At 39.7% G+C, this 17,051-nt stretch overlaps 1 protein-coding gene across 2 annotated transcripts; it reads right to left on the reverse strand.

Annotated features, from left to right (window-relative positions):
- Positions 1-12: 12 nt before the first annotated feature.
- rtel1 (regulator of telomere elongation helicase 1) lies at positions 13-11,529 on the reverse strand. Of its 2 annotated transcripts, none has more exons than XM_088408870.1 (32): positions 11,267-11,529; positions 10,797-10,995; positions 10,301-10,394; positions 9,746-9,827; positions 9,471-9,531; positions 9,221-9,296; positions 8,735-8,819; positions 8,488-8,553; positions 8,121-8,235; positions 7,931-7,975; positions 7,746-7,821; positions 7,471-7,568; positions 7,250-7,305; positions 6,784-6,858; positions 6,381-6,459; positions 5,648-5,780; positions 5,418-5,531; positions 5,141-5,181; positions 4,943-5,028; positions 4,751-4,828; positions 4,480-4,557; positions 4,011-4,163; positions 3,399-3,514; positions 3,133-3,250; positions 2,712-2,889; positions 2,479-2,621; positions 2,314-2,409; positions 1,866-2,076; positions 1,280-1,417; positions 1,029-1,127; positions 491-679; positions 13-420 (listed from the first exon to the last, which is right to left on the reverse strand). In XM_088408870.1, the coding sequence occupies exons 1-32, from the start codon at positions 11,366-11,368 to the stop codon at positions 284-286; spliced, it is 3,417 nt and encodes a 1,138-aa protein (XP_088264996.1). In that variant the 5' UTR covers positions 11,369-11,529; the 3' UTR covers positions 13-283. The 2 variants fall into 2 exon arrangements, with proteins under 2 accessions (XP_088264996.1, XP_088264995.1); XM_088408869.1 differs by having other exon boundaries at positions 491-682.
- Positions 11,530-17,051: the final 5,522 nt, after the last annotated feature.

Below are 17,051 nucleotides of genomic sequence, written 5' to 3' on the forward strand. Positions count from 1 at the left end.
TTGAAACGCTCCTTGTGACTGTTTTACATTTATTTAATTAAATTGAATACATACTAGTTGACCATCAACAGGTTTTGTCTCTTTAGGTGGATCAGACGCGACTGCCCGAAGTTCATGTATGTTGGTTTTATTCAAGTAAAAAACAAAACAAAAAACAAAACCAAACAATTATTTGGAATTCGTAACACACTATTGTACACCGTATAGAGTATACCCTAACAGGCTTTCCACCGAGCTTCAAAACATTTGGAAATGGTATCATACTGTAGTAACTTAGGTCAAATCATGTACTCGATTGTCCTTCCTCTGTTTTTGTCCGGTCCGTTACGGCAGGAGAAGTGTCGGCAGGTTGACCCATCAACGCTCTCAACATCTCTTTGTACTGCTTCTTGTGGTGAGGGCGAATGATACTGCCAAATCCTTAAGAGAGAAAGGAAAATTGAAGGAAAACTGAAAACAATCCAAATAAAAGTGATGTAATTGTACTGACTGAGTAATAGGTTGAAGTCTTCATCTTTCTCTGTGAATAGGCCCACGGCTGCAGACACCATTCTTTCATAATTGTCAGTCTCCTTGTAGGCGTGTACGGCCCGACAGAGCTGAGCTGATCCGTTCGGGCCAAGTGCCTTTTTCACATCGGCCAAAAAGGTAGCCTGGACTTGACTCTTTTGGTCAGCCCCTGCTATGGAAAACGTTAAGACTTTTTGTTTAACATCAACTCCGCGTTACATGGTCACTAAGATTCGAATTCCAAAAGTGAATAATCTTTTAGCAAATAAAGTTTTAGCAAAAGAAAAAGATCATGCCAAAGCATCATGCTATTACCAGCATGCCTTAATGGGTTTGATATGATTGTTTCATTTTGAGGATAGATAGACACACACACACACACACGCACAGTTACTACAACTTCAACTGTTCCCCCTCCCTCCAAAAGGTTTCCCCTTTTTAACGGCTTTGCAAGCCTCTCGCATGACTGACATTCACTGCGCACTGTACAAGACTTAAACTTCCTTCTCAAGACTTACCGGCCTGTGTTTCTCTAAGATCCTGACGTTCTCCTCGCTGGAGTAGCTCCATGTTCAAATGGGAACTAGGTGAGGAAAGCCCACCGGATCGTTCATTTGCTGGATGGAAAAACAAAGATTAAGACTTCAACTAAATCCATCTGTTTTTATCCACGTCTTAGGGCAGCCATTTCGCTACCTGTTGCAATGTCAACACATCACTGGACCGAAGAAAAACAAAGAGCGGCAATCCTTTTATCATCTTGACCTACCACTACCCGACATCCCCGCTCTCTTTTTGTCTCTGCACAACGAGTGTTCCGCTTTGTAGTCGCAGCCGGTACCGGTCAACTCCAGGCATTTCTCATCAAAAGCCTTCCTATGATGTGGTCGTACAAAGGGGTATAAACCTGTGACAGGAGGAGTAATTCATTATGGCATCATTTGTCACGCAGAGGATTGGGACCAAGCCGAACAGCGATAATGCGAGACGCGTCAAATGAAAACCACCATAAAAACACGATAATTGACGTCTATTTTCGAAATCGCCCACGCTCACTAAGATTGTAGCTATGTCGCCACAAAAAAAAAAAAAAAAGAAGACAAAAAGATGCTTCATGCCCCGGTAATGCTGCGAAATGGTGAATTGTAAGAGTCCATTGTACATATTGAACATACTGCATCTCATTTAAGCCAGTGTTTATACCTGGGCGTCACCCCTCAGAATCAGCAAAGTTTAGTTTCCTTTTCAAAAATGTTGTAAGGAAATAAAAACTCCACAGCGGTGCTGTCTCTCCAAAATAGCGCGTTCCATCCAGAAAGGATGGAGGCGAGAACCTTTTGATACAAGTGACTTACCACGATAAAGTCTGAAATTGTGAGGGTCAAGGGTTAAGACAGACACGTCAGACAGCAGATTGTCCAGGTTGTCACTCTTCTTGTAGGAGTACAGAGCCTGGCGGATTCTCTCAAAGTTGACCTGGCTCAACGATGATTTGATTTCTGACAGAAATGACTTAGCCAAGCTGTTTTTTCCATCGCCAGTGACACACCCAGAAACACTTGGGTTCTTTAGAAAGAGTAAAGATAACGAAGAATTATTATTACGAGTTAATAAATGAAACCAGGAACAGATACAGGCAACGATTAAAGAGCGAGAGCCCCTTTTTCATTCCAAACTCTATATTCCGAAGAGAAATTTCTCAAGGTCGGAAAAACGTGTTTGTTTGGTGACGCAGTGATTAATGACTTGTCGTTCTGCGGATGCAACTTTGGAATATGTTCAACAGTTTTAAATGAGCAATACCTGTTGTTGGATCAATTTTATTTTGCGTTTGCCTCCACGCATCAACTCGTCCATTCTCTTGTCGTGTTGAAGTGACAGCGTGGACAAATGACTTTGCTAGAAAACAAATGAGCCAAGGAATGTAATTATAATGAAATAAATGCAAAGCAATTACATTCAGCTAACCGTCTCTTCTCCCAAAGCAGCGTTGCCTCTTCTTTGGTGCTCTACTTGCTCCAGGGCGTCTAACAGGTTACCTGGTTTTATTTGACTCCTTTGAGGCTGAGACTCATACTGTTTGAAAATGCTAGCATATTCAGTGTGTTCATCTAACAGGAGATAGGAAAAGACAAAACCCAAAAGAATGTGTTGGAATGGTCATGCTCAAAGTGTGTAAAAGCTCAAATAAACACACCCACCGGTTCTCCTCCTCTTTAGTGTAGAGGTGTGCATATCCAGCATTTTGGCCTTCTGAGCGTATGGCTCTTTGGAGGGTGTGTATGAAGTAGCGGCGGAGCAGTGAGGAAATGTTGACTGACAACCGCTTGTAGAAAACGCTGAGGGACCAGGTGCGGGATTCTTCCCCAAAAAGGGCCTCTGATTAGGGGTTGCAACAAAACAACAACAGTGCATTCATGTTTTCTTGCATTCTTTATGTGAAGCGGTAAGCGAGCGAGAGAGAGTGAGCGAGAGGCATTCTAAGAAAATATTGTGCGGTCTGTATCACAATTATTCTTAAATGAAATCATAATGACATTTCTGTTGTTTTTTTCTCTCTTTTATGTTTATGTCACAGAGTCAAATAGCAGCAGTGGCATGAGTCGGGAACTAGTAGCGTACCATTTTCTGCGCTACCCTGAAGAACTGGCAGACATCACGAACAATGTTCCCAAAGTTGTCATAAGAACGTACGTAAGGCCTCACCCACGATGGAAGGAGAGACTGGTTGTTTTTGAATCTGTGACAAAAGAATTTTTTTTTTAAGTCAGGTTTTTATTACCCCCCCCCCACACACACACATAATGCTACATTATTTGTATGAGGTCAGCGTTTTGATTGTGTTTTTATTAGGATACGGCCTTCCAATGTTTGACAAGCAGTCTGACCTCTGATCGCAGAGGAAGATGGCTCCGTAGTCATCTTTGTGGCGAATGACTCTGCCAATAGCCTGATTGACAGCTCTGAAAGCTTGCTCTCGGTACCACTCCTGCCCCGAAAGGAACTGTAAAAGACACATCCCCAGCGCAAACACAAAACAGGTCAAAGCAAGTCCACGTCCTAATCCTGGATGTAGTGCGAAAAGGCTCCCGGAAGCTCAACTGCAATATAGTCATTGCGAGTCTCAAGTAAATAAGCCTCAATCTCACCTGACTTCATAAACAGCAGTCAATACCACTGACGTGTGGCAAAGGCAAAAAGCTTCCGGATTTAGCATCGCCGGTCTAGCTTACCTGCTTTCAATTGCCTTCTGATTCGGGTCAGTTCTCTGCTAAGAGTTTGCCAAGTCACAAGTCTCGGGATTGGCCCAACTTTTGCCAATATTGTTACAAAAGATGGCAAATGTCTTTCTCGCCATGATTTTTTCTCGTAGATGTCAAATGGTTTGCCCCCCACTACTCTGCCTGATATGTAAAAATGTCAAAACTTGTCTCAAAGACTTCAGCTATGTTGAGATGAAACGTAATAACATGCTTAAATTCCAAAATAATAAATGTCACCTTCTGGCCCGGTATTGCTAACTTTTCTTGGTTCATCCCATCCAAGAATTGCATCTTTAAAATGATTCGAGGGTCCATCTTCGGTGGAAAGGGGAGTCCAGTGATTATCACACCGCGACCGGATGTATCTGCAAAATCCAGACCCTCGCTCACCTAGAGAAAAATGAAATGTTAAAAGCGAGCAAGAAGACGAGGAAAACTATTCCACACTGATGTGGAGGGTTAGACATCCATCACAAAGGGGCAGTTGGATCCCTTTTTCAAGGACTAGCTGAATGATGTGTCAAATCTTGGTGGGTTTTTTTTTTTTTTTTTTGGGGGGGGGGGGGGGGGGGGGGGGGGGTCGATAGTTAGTTGTCAAAGTAGTTGGGGTGCACTCCCAGATAAGTAGAGGAAGGCCAAAATGGTAAAATTCACATTTTTAGAACAGTCCAAGCTCTGAGCAGGATCATGATCCATGAACATTCACCTTTCCTCGACAAACTGCAGCAAAGATTCCGCCTCTAGATTGAGGGTCATTGACTTTGTTGTAGTAAGCCTCCATAGCCTGAAACACACAGACAAGAGCAACAATTCCCGCAAAAAAGCTACTTTGATACCAGTTGAACTTTTCTGCAAAAACATTGGTGTGAGATTTTGTCAAACAAAGCAGTTAATTAGGTATTAGTACGAGGTGTGGTACAATGGCGGTTTATCCCCAAAGATCCGAAAATGTGTAGCGGAATTCATAGCACATTTACCTCAGTAAAAGCTCCCCTCCCCTTTGGTTCCACAAACATTGGCTTTACACTTTCAATCCGTTGTGCATGTCCATGTTCCTGTTGAAAATGATTGCAATTTTGTAACAAAACTATTTCTAATACAAAATGATAAACCGTTTGAAACACCAAATGTAAGAATAGCAATATTTCATTGATTTAATCTTCACTCACTCTCCAGAACTCCAAAGTTTTTTCCATCGAGTAGAAGGAAGGAAAAAACAAAAGAAGGCCATGGGGTACGATCCGCGTGAGGTTTACTGAAAAGACAGCAGACCTTAAAAAATACTGTGCGCTAATAGGGTTGCTTCTCAAGATAATTGGAGGGAAAATAATTCTACATTCAAACATTTGTACGCGGTGTGTACTTACCCACAGTGTTTCCTAAAGACGACAAGTTTTCAGGTTCAAATCTTAAAAAAATAAAATAAAATGAATTAAATTGACAGCATTACGCTTCTACACCACCCAGAACCGTAATAAGAAAAAAATGCAGTTATTTTTCATGTGAAACAAAGTCACATCAGTCATGACATACATTGAGATTGACACCATGTCCTTCAGTTAAGGAAACTCATGAAAAACTGAACATTAGGTCCAGAGGGGCTTGTGCAGGCATGTGTACTGACTATGTTAAATAGTTACTGACCTTCTATCAAAAGCTGAACTCAAAAACACCTTATCTGGACCCTCTCCAATGACACTAACAAAGATTTGATCCCGCTCGATCACATGGCTGTTTTCCAAAGACACCGGAAACGGTCTGCATTTGAAGGAAGGGGAAAAACATATTGATTAGTCATACAGTACAGCACTATTTTGTCGATGACGATAGATAAGCTTTCTGTGAAGTGTAAATGGGCTCGACTCAAAACGTACATTCTCATCTCGGCTGTAAAGGAGCTGAGGGGAGAAAGTGTACCGCTGGTCAAAATGATGCAGCGAACACCTTGATTCTCCAAATCCTGCATGCTGAAGCTCGGAGAGAAACACCAGTAACTCAGAATGTTTCCTGGAAGATACGGTCCAAACAATTGAACAAACATTAAGTCTAACAACTGTTAAAATGCTTAAAAGGACACAGGTGGATTCAAAAGTGACACTAAAATCCTCCTTCCAAAAAAGGAGCAAATTTCAGCAAATTCTTGTATTGTAACTGTAATGTTTCATGGCTTGGTTGGTCACGTTCAGTTGTCTTCTAAAACGGGCCACATGCAATTTGGGGGCCCGTCGATCTTTGTTTTTTTGCCAATAGTAACAATGTATGGACAATGATTTTGAATGGACTGAATTGTGCCTGGTTCCTTCCAACACGTCATGGCAAGATGGATGGGCCATTGCCATTATTGCTCATTCAAGACAACGTTTAGGAAATTAGCTATTGATTTGTCCACAGCAAATTGATAACACTGAAATTGGAAGTTAATATCATGTTCCTGATTAACTCTTCTAGTACCAGCAATTTTTAGACACTCTTTTAGACTGACCCTTGAAAATATATGTTAGTAGGTACTTGTGGTTAAATGTCTGGACTCTTGAAAACGTAACATTACATTTTTGGGATTAAATGAGTTGAATAATACCTAAATTGAGCTTGTGAGTGAAAATTTACCTGCTTTCTTAGTTGAGGGAGCCCATGGGTCAGCATTTTTTTGTTTTTTATGAGTGCTGGTATCTTGATGTATGTGAACCTGCAGACAGTGCACAATTATGGCTGACGGCCAGTCACATGGAGTCACATTACAAGAACAAAAATCTGTTGCAGACTATACGTGTACATCAAGTCTATGAAACAATTGCTTGTTTAGGAAAATAAAGAACCCACAAAAAAGTGCTGAAAATTACAAACAAAAGATGAACAAAGGAAGAAAGAAGAAAAGAAAAGTGTGTTTGCAAGTAGCTCTTGTAGTTTAGAGCCGGAACTTATGTCCTGTGTATGTACACCAAAATGATCAGAAAATTATAACTGTGACAAATAACTCACCTTAAAATTATTACTGTGACAAATAACTCACCTTAAAATTCACTGAATTAGCCTTCATTTTCTTTTGCTGGTCTTTTTGTAACGGTATGTCACCACAAAACACCAACTATAGAAGGAAAAAGGGAAAAAAAAAGTATGTTGCTACCGTAGAATAAATCATAACAGTTCTTTATGCTGCTGATAGTTGAATTGGCCTTGAGATGGGGATTTTCTTACTTAAGTGCCTTCTGTTATTTGAAAGTGGTGCTTTTTGGGTGTTACAAGAAGGGACGATATTTCTGCAACTCTCAATGTAAAAAATTGGACATTTTATTTAATTGATTATAGAAGTTGTAAAATGGGCTTAAGAGTCATTTGCAGATAAGGTTTTGATGAACAACAATTGTTGCTTACACTTTTAATGTTTACCTGGGCAAATACAATCCTATGCATACTGTATGTAATCCCAATACAGAAAGACCATTTAAACAAAAATTCTGTAGCTTTACTTGACATACCTGTATAATATCCAAGAGCTTCTGTAATCCACTCGTATTGCTAAATATCCCTGGCTCTGTGAAATACATGTCATACAGCTCATCATATGTTACCGTGGCAAGAACATTTTTATCAATATAAGAACGTTCTTGAAAGTGATTTAATTCCAATGACAAATGAAATGTTATCCAGGAGCAACATTTAGGTAAACAAGTAACAAAATACAGCATGTGATACTTACGTCCGGCAAAGTATCCGATGATGTCATCAAGAGCTTGAACCACATCATTTTTATTGTCGTATGTCAAGTGGGCTCTACCTAACAGTTCATATATGTCGCTGTGAAGTACATTACAGGTATTTAAAAATAAAATAAGAATGTAAAGTATGATCAGAGAGCTATCTACTGTGCCAAGCTAACCAAAATAAATGTTTGCTTTTTGTGCAGTGCCGTTGGTGTCAGCGCTGCTAAAATCCTGAATGAAAACTGAGATTAGCCCTTAACCTGTCACTTACTTTCCAGGTTTTGTGATGCCTTTTTCAGCTGAAACATCATAGGAATCTATTACACCTTCCAGTTGCAACAGAATCTCTGTAAATAACAACAAGAACAGCACTTTTGGTACTGACTATTCAACATAAGAAATTGTCACCATTCCGACAAGTACAGTAAATCTGGATACATTTACAATAGTACTAACCTTTAAGTTTAGCAACATCTTCTAAACTTGTCTTTAGACTTGAGCCTGCAAAAAAAAAAAAAAAAAGAAATGTTAGTGAATGTTACTTGGGTGTGTGAAACTGTATAGCTAAGGTGCAACATGACAATGATCCAAAACTCTGAATCCAATCAGCACCAGAATAGAGAAAGACACATTCTGCATTACAAACTTTGAGAAGTATCTTCTTGAGCCTGGTCACATAAATATCTGGTAAGGGCATTAATGGCCGAGGCGAGATCATATGGCGTCAGGTCAAACGATGTTGCATCTTCACACATTCTTTCCTGCATACAAGAACATATAACTTAAGAACCGACTTATCAATAAAGTGAAAGCACGTAATACTTTATTGCTAACACTAGCCTCTTCCTGTGAACTGCACATATACAGAAAGGTCACAAAAAAAAAAAAACATAACACTGGTTGATTAGCAAGCTGAGGAGGAGGTACCATCATTGTGAGCAAAACAAAACTATGGCCACTGTGCTTGTGGCTATACAATGATTTGGGCATAATAATGACGAGAGCATTCTTACAACATTATGAGCCTCATCAAAGATGACGACGGATCCAGCCAACTCTATGCCGTGAGCTTTGCGGCTCTGTGGAAAGACAGAAAGTGAAAGAAAACAGATTTGGTTACCAAAGGAATGAAAAACCCTATTCAGCACTTTTTGTGTGGGGACATTTTTCTATGGACAGACGGGAAACCTTTCAAGAATAAGAATCAGTTAAAATGTGCTGCGTTATATAGCATCACAAATTTTTATGTGTCTATATTACCTTAGGATCCAGCAGGTAGTTGTAAGGTGTAAAAATGAAATCAGCTTGCTGTTTTAAATGGCGTGCGAGAAAATAAGGACAAGCCCTGCAGAAATAAATAAATAAAAGGGAAGTTACATTTTCACCCCTTAAGAATCTAATCAAAAGTCTCAAGTTGCTTTATTGCATTATATTGTTCTATTAATACATTGCCAGTGGTGTTTCTCCTATGAGATTGCATGGCTGATTCCATGAATGCTTTCTAGTCATGAAAAAAAACCAAAAAAAAACAACTTAAGAAGAACTCCGCTAAGTGGTGTGGCCCAATCATTCGAGTGGTAACACATGCAGGCATGCCGTTACAAAAACCTCTGCACATCAGCAAGGGCATGCTTTGAACTATAAAATAATAATAATAATAATAATAATAATAAGAATAAACATCCTTTCATTGAAGTTGAGGAATTGTCCAAGTTTAAAAAATATAAACATAAAAAAGAATCACACCTTTCTTTGTTGCCAAAACTGACCAGGTCTTCCATGTCCACAATTTCATTCACCAATTCTCTGTCAGTGCTTTTCTCTGAAGACAATGCCAGAAGTTAATTAATGAAGCGATAATTGAAATACGCAAACAGATTTCAAACTACCTAATGTACAGTATTAGCACAATATATCTTCAAGAGAAATATGAACTAACGACTTGATTTTCTAAAGGAAGCCATCTTGCTTGCATTAAGACAGATGGTAATTTTACCTTCAACGTTGTTGTAAAAGGCACATGACCTTGTGGTGACCTTTGCTCGACACATATGGACCTTAAAAAGACAATTGCAAAAAAAAAAAAAAAACTTTTACGCCATCCTTTTATACCAGTTAAAAATATATGTTCTTACTTTGTTGCCGAACAAACATGAGCTACCTGAAAGATTATAAGTTGAATATTGTTTGAAATAAAAACAAAATAACTTTTCTACAATGGTTCATCTGCATTTTTTTAGCTCTATATGGCATCACCCAATTAAATCTTACCTTGTTATGGTTGCCTTCTTGACGCATGACTTCTGGATTGATGCACAACTGCTCTCTCGATGCCAATACACACACCTTAGGTCTGAATCACAGAAAATAAGTACTTGAGGTTATCTCAATCCTAAACAGGCAAACTTACTCAACATAAAAAATGGTTATACAGCATCATTATTTTTGGTACCAATCCAAAATGGTTCTGTTAATACTAGCTGTGGTACCAAGTTCTAGTTTATCTATTTATTGACCTTTTCTGTGTTTCACTAAACAGAGAAAAACTCGAGTGACTTTCAAGAGACTAATATTAGAGGCAGTGTTTCTGAGAAATGTTTAATTAAATTTACAAAAAAATCCACAAAATTCAATAACATATGACACATATATAGAATGTATAACTACGTAAACCTCCACTTAACATAGCTTAAGCATTTTTGACTGCCCCCAAGGTGGAAGTTCATAAAAGCCTGACTTTTTTTTTGTTAAATGGAATGAAATTGATGCTGATGGGCTGATGATTATATTCCCCAATTTAACCAGCTACGAGAAAAGCTATCTTACTTATATGATGTGTTCTTTAATTCCTTCACAGCTTGGCTAAGCTGTGAGTGTGTCCGTGATGCATATATGATCTTGGGAACATCACTGTAGGAGGCTGGAAAACAACAATAGAAACAACATCACTAAATACAATTAGAATTCTCAAGGCTATTGGGAGTATAACCACTGGATGCTGCGTATGTAAAAACGTCTCATTTACCGCTCATTAAAAAAAGAAAAAAAAAACAAGACCCACTAATTAATGTTAAGATTTCTTTTAAAAAGGCAAGCTTTATGTCACTTGCAACATATCAAATCAGATTGTTTCTACTTACTCATAAGCAAAGAAAATGAGCTCTCAGAATTCATTTTAAAAAATTATTTCTCATTCCTTTTTTTTTTGGTATTTCAAGAACAGTAACACAACCTTACTAGTTATTTTGTAGAGAACACTTCACTTATTACTTAAAATGACGATTAATAAAAATTGGCTATATTGTGGCATGTATGTACATACTTGGCACTGAACCATCATTTGAAGCTGACCCCCACGATTCAAGAGGACTTTCAATGTCCACCTTTTTCTCATTCAACCTTTGTTCAATTTTTCGTGCAGAGATGGTGTCTTTGAAGCGCTGCCTCCATGCCAATGTGGCACATAGTAGACACAAGGTTTTCCCAGTGCCTGTGGGGCTCTCCAAGATCCCATTAAACTTCTGCAAAAAAAGTATTCATGTATGCGCGTGCATAATAACCAAAATAGCATAACAAACATGCAAATAGAAACAAAAACGAAAAATTGGGATGCAACCGATATAATGATTGATTACGTGCGTGGACCATGACAAAGCACTTAAACAAGCCACGCAAGGAAAACATTAAGTTATCGGTATACATGTTATGTAACGGCATGTTACATGTAACGGCAAACGAGCTTTTTTTTTTTTTTTTTTTTAGCTCACTTGCTTCTCTGACGTTAGCACTCACCTTCTGGAGACATTCAATAACTTTCCTCATGTAGTCCTTTTGACAGTCATAAGGAGTGAAAGGAAACTCCACTGTCACTCCGTTCAAAGATAATGAAGGCATGATCAAAATACAGTAAGGACATTTGCTGTTTAAAAAGGCCGCAAACCGAGGTAACCAGTTCCTTGGTCACTGTAAGTCGCTATAAATAATAAGTAACGCTCCAACATATTGTCGGCAAAGACGTTCACTACTTGCACACATTTTGGCGCCGCGGCTTGCACTTCCGCCTTCGAATAACTGCACATGCGCAGTGACTTCCAAAACATGTAAACAAAAACCTTCCATTAACCAGAGTGATCTGTGGGTAAAAACCAAGTTATTTTGAAGGTGCAAGAAAAAAAAATAAATAATAAAATAAAAAATAATATATATATATATATATATATATATATATATATATATATATATATATATATATATATATATATATATATATAATGTGAATTGAATACAGTATGTACTGTAAATATGGTGTCCCTACTTGAGGGATTTTCACCTATCGCTGCTAGTTTCGGAACCTGACTACTGCGATATACCAGGGTTCACTGTACTCTTAAGCAATACATTTATTTTCATGTTCAACAAATTTTAATACTTAAATGTTCAAAACAAGGAATCATCCATCAGTTGCTTTTTGTTTTTAGAGAACCATTGCATGAGTACTTATGGGTACTTATGCTATGATGAAAAAAGAAGAAAAATAAAGGTTAAATAAAGGGCAAAGATACAAAAAAGGAAATGAGTTATGGCTTCAAAATTATTTCATTTGATTTGATGCTAATTCAAGGTAACTGTCAGAGAAATCTCAGAAAAGAAGACTAGTAGAAACCCTTCCCAAGCAAGAGCTTGTTACAAGGAAAAAAGAAAAAGCAAAAGCTAAAGCTCCTTTTGGTCCAATACATGTATATACACATCACAAACCATATCAACATCCTATGTCTAAAATCTTTTCCGTGGGTGCATCTTGAATGGTTCTGACAGTTGTTGAATCGTCGTCAGAGTCGGGGTCAGAGTCAACAGGTTGATAGTCAGTCATGGTCACGGTCACTTGCGCTGCTAACCCCAACAGCATCCATGATTTTGGTGGCACAGATCTTACACAGGGCACACCGCAGGTTATGCAGAGACATGACAGCACGAAAATCCAGGCGATGACAGAGGCAATGGCCACAGCTACACCCTTCCAGTCGCCAAAGGAGTCTTGCAACCACTGCAGGAAGGGGTTGAGCTCAACTCCCTCCATACTTTGAGTCCTCAGTCTGTACTCCCTGAGCAATGTCAGTGTCTCCGACAACGAGCCATTGGACAAAGTGTGTAAAGGAATAAATGCACAACATTCACCTGATGGTAAAAGCTTGCACACGCCACCCTTTTCTGCCAGTCATGTCGAGTGCCTGTCTGTTTTGAATAGTCATAAGTGAAGTAGCATGTAGTTGTGAAGCTGTGTGCGTAGAAGGTGCGTCCGCGATATCAGTCGACGAGTATACTTTATGATTGACATCATTGAAAAAAAATCGGTGTGTTTGTACACAGTCACTGGAAATAGAGCACCAAATATGGCAAATGCGAACCCGCTGCATTTGCTCTGTCAATCAATTTGTCTCTGTCAGGAATGCTCCAAGGCATATGCCAATCGCATCAAAAATAGACGGAAGTTTGTCTGGTGATTGGGACTGGTGGTTTGTCAGTGTTGCATTTGGACCAATGGGTGGAGTTCTCAACACTGAAACAAACGTAGCGTTTATCGCTGTTCCTGTGATGTCCGTCTGGAGCTGGAGGTTGCCCATGACGCTGGTGGGCAAACGCTGTCTGTCTGAGGTAGGCGTTGTTGGTCGTCCGGACACAAGGGCGCCGCCCAGCATCAAGCCGCATGCTGCTCGGAAGAGTGCTGGCGGACAGGCCATTCTCCTGAGAGGGGTGTGTTTACCACAAAAACCCTTTCTTCCACTGTGGTCTTTCGTTGGTGCACCGTCCGTGCACTTGGGGGTGCTGATCCTCACTTCGAGGGACTGGCGTCGCTAGGCCCATCAACAGGGGGTCGAAGGATCTTGCACTGCGACTGGTGGATCCACCCGTCGCGTCCTTCAACTTTCACTGCAGTTGGTGTCGCTGCAATCATCTGGAACGGGCCATCCCAGCGTTCACTGTCCCAACGAGGTCGTCAGCACCTTGAGGAACACCTGGTCTCCGATCTGGACCCGGGTTTTCTGTGGGATAGAACACACTGGCCAGTCATTGTGCTTATGCATCTCCCTTGTGCCAAACAGTCTTTTCATGTGAACTGGAAAAGAACATCCTCTAGGTGGCTGGTCATGGGTTAAGTCTGCTAGTCCGTATGGTCCTCCATATACTATTTCAAATGGTGATAAAGTTTTTCCTTCAGCGGAACAAATCTCATTTCTGTGGCCACAATAAGAATGCAATCTGGTCGCTGTCTCTTTATCACTTGCATTGTTTTTATGCGTATGGCCTTGACTGTCCCATTTGTTCTTTCAACAAGCCCTTCTGATATTCAACAGTTCTCCAACTTTAGTAACAGCTTTTTTCACAAAATGCAATCAATTGTCACTTCTAATTACTCTCAGACTGCCAAATGTCAGTATGATTCGATCACACAATGCTTTGACAACTGTTTTTGCATCACAATGCGCTGTTGGGAAGAAATCAACCCACTTTAAGAATGCATCTAATATGACGAAACAATATTGCTTTCCTAATGCCTTATTTGATTCAATGTCATCCATATATATCATATGAAATCTGGAAATTTGCCTCTATGTGGTCACAAATAAACTTGCGCATTATTGCAAAAACAGATATCACAACATTTACAAAAAACACAAACATTTTGAGTATAAAAAGTGAACCCATATGCAACTGATCATGCATATTCCCCCCTGTTGACACATGGCAAAGCTCATGTGTCAACTTTGCTGCTCATTCAAATCAGAATTTTAGTAACCATGGTTTTCTAACCGCCAATCTACTTTTTTCTTCAACATCTTGTTATGCTCCTTTATTTAGCCATTTTTTCTGCTACAGTTTAGGAGCTGATGTTTTCCTTGATATCAAGCGGTTGTCTTGTGCTTTGGCAACTGTGGGCACACCTATGACTGTTTCTTTGGCTGCTTCGTTTGCCTAATCGGTTTCCTGCTATAATTTGGTCATTTCTTTTCTTGTTGTGGTTTGGAAGCCGCGGTTAGCCCAAAGTTGATAAAACACATGCCATACTCGCTGTCTGTCCATATTGTAACATCTTTGCTTTCAAAAATTTCACACGCTTTGATTAGCGCGGCCAATTCATCTGCTTGCAATGAACATGTCGATTTTAATGTTCCTTAAAACAAAATTTACTACATATCCCACCCTTTTGCGGCCGTCTTCCCCTTTGCTAGCTGAACCGTCAAAAAAAAACAACTTCTCCAGTCGGGAGAGGGTTGTCATTCAGGTCAGGTCTTGGTTCGGTGGGAATTTGGGCGTGGCTTCCACAGTCGTGTGGGGTGCCGTCTACAGGCGTGGGCAAAGGTGTCGCTGGGTTTGATGCTCCACATTTAACAATTATAATGTGTCCCTGTGATACAAGAACCGCGGTGCAATATAAATGTCATGCAGGCGATAAGAGTGTCATTTTTTGGGGTGGGGGGTTTCCAGCAACAAAACAAATACATAGGGAACCCTCAACGTGAGGGAGTGAAACAACACAACCTCCACTGAAGCCTCCCCAGCCAATGCTGCGGCCAGCACCACCTGAACGCCTTCAGGGGTCAGCCCAGCAACTGCATCCAATTCCTCAGAGTAAAATTTGACTGGCCTCAGTTTCCCGTCATGCTTCTGCAACAAAACTGAAGTCATGAATCCCTGTTTAGCGGTCACTCTTTGCTCAAATGGTTTGCTGTAATCCGGTAGTGTCAATACGGATGAATTAAACCAATTCCAATTTCATACTGTCAAATGCCTCGTCAGCTTTTTTCATAACTGATATCAAGCAGTGGCCTAGTCAATTCAAAACAAATTTTGGAATCCATATGCTACAATAATTCATCAGCCTCAAAAATGACATCATTTGTCTTTTGGTCTGAGTTTTTGGGCTTTCGCAATGGCCTCCTTTTGTCTGTCAGTAACAATTCTGCCATCCTTATCTCATTAGTTCTGCCAACCTTCTTCCATTTGTTTCCACTTGCCCAAAATCTTTCTTGCCACAACGCCAACATCCTTATGCATTCAATTTTGTCTTTCAACTCTCTCTTACATCCTTCTTTTCCGCTACCACAATTCCTGTTTCCAACACAACACACTTCCACTTCTCCATCACACCAGAATGTCTGTTTTCTCCCCTACATTCTTCTACTTTTCTTCTTCTACTCCACTCTCAGCTGAATAGTCGATTTATCTAATCTCTGAGTGTTGGAGGTCACTCACATCTACATTTTTGTTTGTCGTATAGTTCCATTTAGCCTTGCATTTTCTCAGCTGCTGTCAATATGTTCAGCCTGTTTATCCATTATCTACCATAATGCGATTTGTTTTTAGAAAACTCTTGCAAACTATACTATATCAAACAATTAACATATCGACTGGTTCATCCTCCTTTTGCACAGTTGAATCTATTTTACTGTAAGACCTGATCCTATCATGCTAATCTCTTCAAACAATTATTACATATAAGGCATCAATCTTCTACCTTTTAAATTCATATTTTGTAAGGTGCCAGGCTTTCTTCCGCTTTTGCGTACTTGTATTTTGCAGGGCCAGTATACAAAAATAATTCTGTCCTTTCTGCCTCCTTTTGTCTTAACATGCAGGGTTTGCTACTTGGATCATGAAATACAACTCCCTATCACGTGTCTATGCAATTTTCTATACAGGTGTGGTTGGTAGAGAAGGGTCGCATTCCTGTTTTCAGAAAGTGGAGGATAAATTACGAAAAAAAGGTCGCAGTCACGGTCAAAAAGGGAGGCAGAGGCCTCTGATTGCCACCCCTGCTCTCCGCGCCTCTGTTTGTCCTGTTATCTGCAATTCTCGCAAGCAGCTTTGTTTGGTGTCTACTTGGCTGTTTTATTTTTTCTACAGGTCATTTAGTGGCTGCTGCTATTTCCAGATTCAACTTTTTCTCTTTTATCGATTTTGCTATTTGAAATTTTTCTTCAGCTTTGTTCTAACAAATTCAGTGGTCTCTATCAATTTGCCAGTTACAAATATTTTCCACTTTGAAGAACAACAACAGCAACAACAACAAAATCAACTTTAGCAAAAACGACAATTCCCACAACTATGACAACAACAATAACAGCAACACATGCAGCAAACTGTGTGAAAATTTCAACAGAGCAAGCTTCACAAACTTACACTCACAATCACTTCTCATTTTCATACCCCAGTCTCCCAAGCTGGCTATCATACGACAACATGCCTACATGTTATTAAGCTATGAAAACACAACATTTATAATTCAACGTCATCTGGCTATCCACCCCTGGCATAGCCTCACATACAACACAACAACTTTGTGTATTTTATTTGTGTTTCAACCACTAATTATTCATTGCCAGTTAATCTAGCATTTGGAAACATCCTAATTCTTAATTTAGTCTCAACTGATCCCATAATATATTTTTCCATTTTTCTCATTTCACCTGTGTGCTGAGAATTAACCCTGTGAATGGACCAGTTTCTGCCCACAAACCTCAGGTTTGAAACCATCTCAAATTTGTCATTTTGACTTTTAACCATGCAGACTAGATCA

Source organism: Hippichthys cyanospilos, chromosome 2 (assembly GCF_059441005.1).
Source record: "Hippichthys cyanospilos isolate Australia breed blue-spotted pipefish chromosome 2, RoL_Hcya_1.0, whole genome shotgun sequence".
NCBI classification, from domain to species: Eukaryota; Metazoa; Chordata; class Actinopteri; order Syngnathiformes; family Syngnathidae; genus Hippichthys; species Hippichthys cyanospilos.